General features: G+C 43.9%; 1 protein-coding gene across 1 annotated transcript; it reads left to right on the forward strand.

Annotated features, from left to right (window-relative positions):
* Positions 1-433: 433 nt before the first annotated feature.
* LOC134098289 (pepsin A-like) lies at positions 434-4,673 on the forward strand. The gene is made up of 9 exons (XM_062551319.1): positions 434-462; positions 641-788; positions 1,308-1,425; positions 1,783-1,901; positions 2,585-2,781; positions 2,923-3,039; positions 3,832-3,961; positions 4,160-4,252; positions 4,370-4,673. The coding sequence occupies exons 1-9, from the start codon at positions 434-436 to the stop codon at positions 4,517-4,519; spliced, it is 1,101 nt and encodes a 366-aa protein (XP_062407303.1). The 3' UTR covers positions 4,520-4,673.
* The last annotated feature ends 4,267 nt before the right edge of the window (positions 4,674-8,940 follow it).

Here is an 8,940-nt window from a genome sequence, read left to right on the forward strand (position 1 = left end):
AATAAATTACAATAAATAAACAAATGTTCCATTTGTCATCGATGTCTTAACATTGGATGCTTTTATTTGTATCTATTGCTGTAGATATTTAATGTTCAATGTGGCTCCCTTGAATGCAAGACAAATTCCGTTTGGAACAATGAAAGTTTCATTCATTCAATTTAGAGTTGTGTCGTATTGCGACTTATTTAATCTAATCAATTGAGGTTCTTCAAATATTTACCCGAATAAATCACCAACCCAAGGACATGGCCCTTCTCCCGCTTCCCTTTTTGGACACCTTATCTGTCATTGATCTTATCAAAACGATAAAACCTGAGAGGTGGTACTGAGACGTTCTCTATATAAAGTGATTTGAGTCGTAGCCGTTCACGCAGTCTCAGCGGATCTCAGGACGGACAGCATCATGAAGTTTGCCATTGTTCTGTGCGCTATGGTCGCACTCTCTGAGTGCTTGGTCAGGTAAGACAGTTTGGTGGCAGTTGATGTCAGTCTCAATATTACATTTGAACAATTATGTTTTAACATACAATTTAGGTGTTACAGTATTATTGTTATTGTTGACACTGTAGCAGGTGATACATGTGTTTATGTGTCACTAGAGCAGGTGATACATGTGTTTATGTTTGTGTTGTGCCAGGGTGCCCTTGATCAAGCACAAGACCATCAGGGAGGACCTGGAAGAGAAGGGTGAATGGGAGAATTTCAGGAAGAGATTCCCCTACCATCCCTATGCCAAGTTTGACCAGACTGTGAGAGGAGCTGAGCAGATGACCAACGATGCTGACGTGAGTGGTTTACATTAATGTGCACAGCATTCACAAGCCTATAAAAGGGTGGCTGTTTGTCTTTTGATATGAATCAGAAAAGAACACAACACTTGGCACTCTGCTCCTTCTCTAATGTTGTTGCTCACACCAAAGGGTGCTTTGCAGTTGTAGCGCGACGTCTGTGGGCCTCAGCATTGAAAGTGCTGTGTCCACCTCGGTGTTTAAAACTAGCCTCAACACCCACCTCTCCTCGCTGGCCTACCCAGCCTCCTTACCTTCCATCTGATGCTCTATCTGTAACTCTGGCCATGTCCCCAACTGTCTTTGGGCTCTTGTTGTTTTATGTTATTTTACTCTTTGCTGTTTTATGTCTCATACTGAATGTATATGTTTTGATATATTTTGTTTCATTTTGTAAAGCACTTTGGTCAGTGAAAGCTGTGCTTTCTAAATACATTTGATGTACGTAGGATACTTTACTTCCAAAGTGTTCTTCCTCAACTTACTTACAATATGCTGTGCTTTCTCTCCGTATAGCTTGCCTACTATGGAGTCATCTCCATCGGCACTCCTCCTCAGTCCTTCAAGGTGGTCTTTGACACCGGCTCTGCCAACCTCTGGGTTCCCTCCGTCTTCTGTAGCAGCCCTGCCTGTGGTAGGCATCACCTTCAAACACACTCACTCCAGCCACTGTCAACATAACAAAATCAAATGAAACCTTTGTATGGATAAATAAGTACACATACTTACATACATGCATCATTTAGCAAACCAGATCAGACCTATAACTTATAATGAATGCAAGGCGATACGCAAGATTCCTTAACTTACTGTGATATCAGTAAGAACAAAATGGTTTATTTAGGGTAATGGTTATAGTTTTTTTCAAAAGTGACTTACAAAATAAAAACAAAACAATAGTTAATTAAAATATAAAAAACTAACAGTGAAACAATAATGTCAATGCAGGATCAGTGATCAATAGCCTAATGAAAATGTTATTTGTTGTTAGGAAACCATCTGAAGTTTGATCCCTCCAAGTCCTCTACCTTCACCAGCCTTGGAAAGGCACTTTCTATCCAGTACGGAACTGGCTCCATGGAGGGCTCTTTGGGAACGGACAACGTTGAGGTGTGCTAATGTCATTTATACATCTGCACTGGCAGTGACAGCCATATTTATGACTGAATATAATGCTTATTTACAGTATCAGTTTGTATAAAACATCTATAACAATTTAAATGATCTCAAGGTACTTTACTCAGACTCTAAGGCCTGAACTGTAGACAACACTGATACTATCTACAGCAGTGTTTCTTAACTGGTGTGTCAGGACCCAAAAAAGGTCGCGGAACCATTCTGGGTGGGTCGCAGAGCTTTTATCCAAAGTGCTACCTTATCATATCTAATGTTGTACCTTTATTTTAACAGACTTTATTCATAGCCAATGTCAGTCATTGCCATGGACATAAACAATGTAACCGGTCATGTTAGACATCATTTTAGTGGTAAACGCAAATGTAATGCCAAACATCTGCATGTTCCAGACAAGTAGGTCTACAGGCAATTTGTATGTTACCACGTAGCTCACCATATCCGTTGACTTGAACGCTAAATAAATATATAGGTCGCGACTTTATGAACATAGGAAATTGTGGGTCCCAAAGCCAGACCAGTTAAGAACCACTGATCTACAGTATATCTAATGGGAGTAGAAAAGTGGATTACTAAAGAGGAAATTAACTATATGATAAGTACTACTGTGTTATTGTGTACAATTGTTTGTTTACCTCTCTGACTTTGGTGACGTCTAGGTGGGAGGTCTGACTGTGACCAAGCAAGAGTTTGGATATAGCCAGTACGAGGCAAGTTTCATGTACTACATGAAGGCCGACGGTATCCTGGGTCTGGCGTACGCCAACATTGCTGTAGAGGGAATCACACCCGTTTTCGACAACATGGTGTCACAGGGAGTCATTAGTAACGACTACTTCTCAGTTTACCTGAGCAGGTAAAAAATGATTATTGGAATTCTCTTTAGAAACTTCATCAACACTAATAATAATCGATTTGTTTGCTAAAATAGTATTAATATTATTTTGAGTGATTACATCATTTCACTAAAAAAAGAGTCAAACTTGCTCTGGTACAGGAGTCCTGCCACTGGAAGTGAGGTGGTCTTTGGCGGATACGACCCTGAGCATTACAATGGCGATCTCAAATGGATCCCCCTGTCCTCCGAGACCTACTGGCAGATCACCATGCAGAGGTACGTTAGGGGCCACCGGAGGCAACATTTTACTGCAATATTTCACAACACAAAAATATGCTATTGAATACTAGCCTGGCTAGCTAGCGCCTACCACTTCTCAATGAGACGTGGTCTGGGAACCAAACGTTCACTTTCTCGTATTTGAACGAATGCCCAGATCCGTTTATTGGGCGCCACGGATGTCTATCAAATGTGTCTGTGCATAGCTCATCATCGTCTTGCTTTCCCCCCTGTTCTGTGATTGGTCCCCTATCTGAGGCAAAAATTAGGGCGGTAGTTTCCAGGCTGCCTTAGCAGCGTGAATCAAATTGCACGCAAGGCAGCATGGGAACACCCAGGCTAATTGCATACAGGAGTTCTAATCAAAAAGATAGTGAAAAACCTATTAAAACCTCAGTGCAGAGATACAGTGGTCTATCGTAATTATTGACCTTTTAGTGTAGCATAATTGCTGACCACCCAAAGCGCTTTACAAAGCCATGCCTCACATTCACCCATTTACTTGCAAACTCACACACCGATGGCGGAGGCTGCTCACGGATACTTATACTTTGACAGGGTCAGGAGGAGTTGGGCTCAAACATTCTAGTCACTCGACGACTCCTCTTCCTCTTGAGCCACTGCTGCCGGACTTTTAATGAACTTCATGTCAAATTTACTCTTGGGGGATCAATCGACTTTGGCTTCATAGTTTGCCACATCTTATACATAATCTGACTGTTAGTTTACCAGCATATATCAGAGATGCTATCAGTCATCTATTTCACCCTACAATGTGTTCAATTCCAGCATCACCGTCAATGGCAAAGTTGTTGCTTGCGCCGATGGTTGCCAGGCTATTGTGGACACTGGAACCTCCTTGATTGTTGGCGGTGAGGTCAACAATCTCAACCAGGCAGTGGGCACTTCTAACGGAGTGGTAAGGACAGAGTGGTCTGCAACAGAACTGGTTTTTTTTTTATCCTTTTCTAAGGTTTATTTTACTTTACTTGAAATGATGGAACATTGCAATGATGTTATTCCATATCAACATATTCATGCTTTTCGTCTAAAATTATCATCACATCATTTCACATCATCATCATGTCAACGTGTATCTTGCCATGGCCTTCTGTAGGTGGAGTGTGCTTCCCTTGAAAGCCTGCCCGAGGTGACCTTCAACATCAATGGATACGCCTTCACCATCCCTCCCTCTGCTTACGTTCGTCAGGTATGGATCTCTGTAACTGAGAAAACAGCTGTATGGTCAGCTGCATATTACGTGCGTATCAGATGTCTGTTTTCTTGTTTAACTCAATGACTCCAACTCAATATATTGCCTCTACAGCTGAGCTCTGGTTGCTACACTGGTTTCGAGAACAGCTTCAGCAATGGCGTTGGCAACGGCCTGTGGATTTTGGGAGACGTCTTCATTAGGGAGTACTACACTGTCTTCAACATGCGTGATAACTATGTTGGCTTTGCCGCTCTTAGGTAAATACCTTCTGTAGACAAATACAGTATCATGATCTTGGGCATGTTACATGGCAAGTCATCTTCACTTAGCCTCAATCCTGTATTCATTGTAGTATTGATGTTTTTTTTTGTGTGACAACCATGTGAGTTAAAAATGTTCTTGAATAAAAGTTACTGCATCCAAAAATGTTGTACATTCTCATCAAATGCTTCATAAGAGGATCCATATAATTCAGAAATAGCTACTTTTCTGGAATATTACAGTAACTACGTGCGCAACTGGTTCATCTTCTTGATGAGCCCTGTTGCCATAGTATAATCTGAAAAGAAAGCATATCTTAATGTAAACCTATATTCTCTTTCTCTTCTGTAAATGTATTCCCAGAGTGAAAACAGAAATTTAATTGGGGGAAACTTCATAATGAAAAGCAATTACTACTACAGTTACTCTGCCTCAAATCCATTTTCTCCCCATTTTCACTCCATGAGAGACGACTCCCTCTGGTGGCTAGGCTGTGCACGTGTGTTTCCAAAAACCAAACGCCTTCCAGCTACGGCAGTCTGTAACTGGCTTTTGGATACTGCACATTGTTGGAGCGGAGGTTCTCTCTGAAGATATTGCGGGAGCAGAGCGCAGGTGCATTTAGCATAATTCTGTCGTACGGTGCAGTCGAATAAAACACCCGAGACAATCTTACACTTACGTTGGAAATACAACCAAATCATACTCTCACCTGTGAACATGGATTGCTGAGGTTGTGCGCTGGAAGAGGGAAGACACGGATCCTATCTCCCGTGGAGTAACCTAGTCCATCCTGACCCACCGTTCTCTTTGGCAAAGCAGAATGCCCTCTTGTTTCTGATTGTTATATTTCTTTTTTCTAAATTACAAAATGATTCCAGAACACCAAAACCATGTTGTTACAACAATTGAGACAATTCCTCCGGAGACCATCACAACGTCGCCAACGCTCTATCAGAGGATAAGGAAAGTGTTTAACAGGTAACGTGGACATCATTACCATTTTCTATTTGATCGAGACATGTCGAAAGTAGATTATTACAGGTGGTCAATGGAAAGATTTCATTACAGGAGCTGCATGAGTAGAAATAGCCTATAGTTCTTGTGACATGCATTTATGCAACTCTCTCCCCCTTCTGTGGATAACTTTAAAATGCTCTGCACGTTTATCAAAACGTCATCAGTAATCTACCGGTAACAGCAGCTAAAACGGCGATTCGTTTTCTTGAGAGCGGTCTCACAACTGTGGCTCTGAACCGACGTGCATCGCACGTTTGAATTACAGACTAGCCCCATAGCTCCATAGTAAAATATATTTTTTGGCACTTATTTTTCTGTTTATCCTTGACGGTCAGTCTGTCAACTCGTCAAGAATGCTGTATCAAACAAATATTGTGTATAATATTGTGTCTCATGATTTATGCCAATCACTCGTCAAGTGTCAAGCTATTGTCGTAGGGGCCAGCTGTTGGATAGCACAACGCCGTTTTCTTTGTTACTCTCCTTCTGCCCAAAAGACATCTATGAAGTGAATACGGGTTGCGCTCAAGCAGGCGAGCTTATTATTCTTGATAAATGCGTTTGTAAAGTCACTCCTGCGTAAAGCAAATCAGCACATTGCATAGTAGCCCAGTCAATCACGGGAGATGTACTGTAATGTACTGTAACTTGGAGATTGCTTTTGTTATGAGGCTCAGCTCCAGTAGACTACCTTTGTTCGGGGTTTGTTCAGTGTGGACAAGCTTTCAATCAATGTTAGAAATGTGTCCAGTGTCCATAGTTGACAGGACTAGGGAGGCACAATAGCTCGATTACGTTGACCCAACAATTCCATACAACTAATCACGCTCTCTCAAACAGTGTGTCCCCATCTGCCTCTTTCGTCTTTCCTTTATAATATGACGCCTCCTGCCTCATGTTTGTAAAGCTAAACTGTATTTTGGGTTAAGATGACGTGTAGTTCAAAACAACTACTACTATTATGTACCTAGTCTAGTGTAGACAACAGTTAAGGTGAAATCGGAAACGCTCTCACTAAAATGCGTGCCACGCCTCTTTTGTGTCCGTGGAATGCGTCCCCATCAAATGCACTCTTTACTGATGCGCTAAGCAAATTGAAGGAAGCCTATTCAAGCGTCCTGATGGGAGACCTGTTGGCCATTCAAAACGGAAACAAATGCCCCCATTCAATTTCACCACCCCCCACTCTGAGGAGGAACAGAGCTGTGCTGTGATTCATCACTTAACCACTTCATCAGGCAGAGAGCGTCATATCCTTCAGATTTGTGCCTGTGTGTTTGTGTCATGTGTGTGTAGGGGCACTTTGCAGGGATCATGACAAAAATCACATCCTTGTCGCACAGGCCTGGTGATTGTTGTTACTCTGGATCTATCCTCACTGTCGTGGAATGCATCTCCAGACTCCAGAGAGAGAGAGAGAGTGGGTGTGTGGCACAATCTTTGTGTGTGTGTGTGTGTGTGTGTGTGTGTGTGTGTGTGTGTGTGTGTGTGTGTGTGTGTGTGTGTGTGTGTGTGTGTATGTAAGCCATCAGTTGGATGACAGCTGGTGGTCCTGCATCGGGCCGTCTCTCACTCTGTTGCCTCTTTGCCATCTGCTGGGGCTTTCATCCCCGCAACAGGCCCTTTATGCCCCAAACAATGTGCAGCGAGGTGTTTTTCTTCCCCAACCTGGCTCGGGTTGCCCCGTGGCGCTTTTGTGGTCAAGCAGAAAGAGAGAGAGAGAAAGAGAGAGAGAGAGAGAGAGAGACGAGGCTGAGCCACCAGGGGAGAGAGAGAGAGAGAGCGAGAGAGAGAGAGAGAGAGATGAGGGTGAGCCACCAGGAGAGAGAGAGAGAGAGAGAGAGAGAGAGAGACAGACAGAGAGAGAGAGAGAGAGAGACAGAGAGAGAGAGAGAGAGAGAGAGAGAGAGAGAGAGGGCTGGGCCACCAGGAGAGATAATAGACAACAGAAAGGCCGGGAAGTCAGAAGAAGTGAAAGCCTGAGTTAGAGACAGGAGGTAGACAGCAAAAAGTGAACGACTGCGGCTGTTAAACGAGTGGATAGAGTGAACGACAAGGCAGTTTAAGGAGTGGATGGAGTGGGAGTGAGGAAAAGAGAGGGATGCAAAGGCCACGATGATGAAGTGGAATGTGAGGATGAGAGAAAGAGCGACTGCCTGGAAGACAGTGAAGGGAAGAGAGGGACGATGCTCTCGCTCTCTAAAGAAAGCCCAGTCTGTCTCTGTTGTCTTCTTTATATCTCCCACACATGCACACACACACACACTGTGCGAGCAGCAGCCTACGGGATGTGCTGCTCTCAGAATGTTAGATCTGGAGAACACTTGTTTGATGACAAATATGCACACTGCACACACAGCACCCTTTCACTCAGTCCCCCAGAAATCACTTCTCTCCCTCTCTCTCTCTCTCTCTCTCTCTCTCTCTCTCTTTTCTCTATCTCTCTCTCTCTCTCTCACACACACACACACACACACACACTGACTCACACATACAGACACAAACTCACTGACTCAAACATATAAACACACACACACACACACACACATGCACAGATTACACACACTCACACTCTCTCTCACACACACACACACACACACACACACACACACACACACACACACACACACACACACCCACCAACACACTCTGGGAGGGGGGACAATACAGGTTCATCAGGGTCCCAGGGGGCATTGCATGGTGTGCCCCTGGTGTACAGATGGGCATTGCATGGTGTGCCCCTGATGTTAAGACGGGCATTGCATGGTGTGCCTTGGTGTATAGGTGAGCATTGCATGATGTGCCTCTGATGTTAAGATGGCCATTGCATGGTGTGCCCCTGGTGTATAGATGGGCATTGCATGGTGTGCCTCTGATGTTACAGTAAGATGGCCATTGCATGGTGTGCCCCTGGTGTATAGATGGGCATTGCATGGTGTGCCTCTGATGTTACAGTAAGATGGCCATTGCATGGTGTGCCCCTGGTGTATAGATGGGCATTGCATGGTGTGCCTCTGATGTTACAGTAAGATGGCCATTGCATGGTGTGCCCCTGGTGTTAAGACAGGCATTGCATGGTGTGCCGGAGCAAATGTGGTTTGGTGAAAGTAGTGGGCCATGCCAGCGTGGGTTTTAGAGGGTGGAAGTAGCTGGCCATGCCAGCGTGATTTTTGGAGGGTGCTGCTGGCATGGCGTCTGCGTCTGATGTATTATTGTTAGAGCGGGCACGCATTCTGAAGGAATCGGTGATGGAGGGGACGCGGGCATCTCCGTGCACTTGGCACTCCGGAGGCTGTTGGTGAAGGCTGTTTGTTTGTTTGTTTGTTTTTTTAATGCAGTGAAAAACATCTCTTTCAAGCTGCAGTAATTATGGTTTCTGCAAGGAACAGATGGAGCTATTC

Source organism: Sardina pilchardus, chromosome 12, assembly GCF_963854185.1.
Source record: "Sardina pilchardus chromosome 12, fSarPil1.1, whole genome shotgun sequence".
In the NCBI taxonomy this organism is placed as follows: domain Eukaryota; kingdom Metazoa; phylum Chordata; class Actinopteri; order Clupeiformes; family Clupeidae; genus Sardina; species Sardina pilchardus.

Bases quoted from the DNA above. Each gene is read 5' to 3' on its own strand.
- LOC134098289 (XM_062551319.1), top strand. From the start codon at position 434: ATGGTCGCACTCTCTGAGTGCTTGGTCAG. The intron at 1,902-2,584 runs GTGTGCTAATGT...GGTGACGTCTAG, and splicing joins TGGGAACGGACAACGTTGAG to GTGGGAGGTCTGACTGTGAC. The intron at 3,040-3,831 runs GTACGTTAGGGG...GTTCAATTCCAG, and splicing joins TGGCAGATCACCATGCAGAG to CATCACCGTCAATGGCAAAG.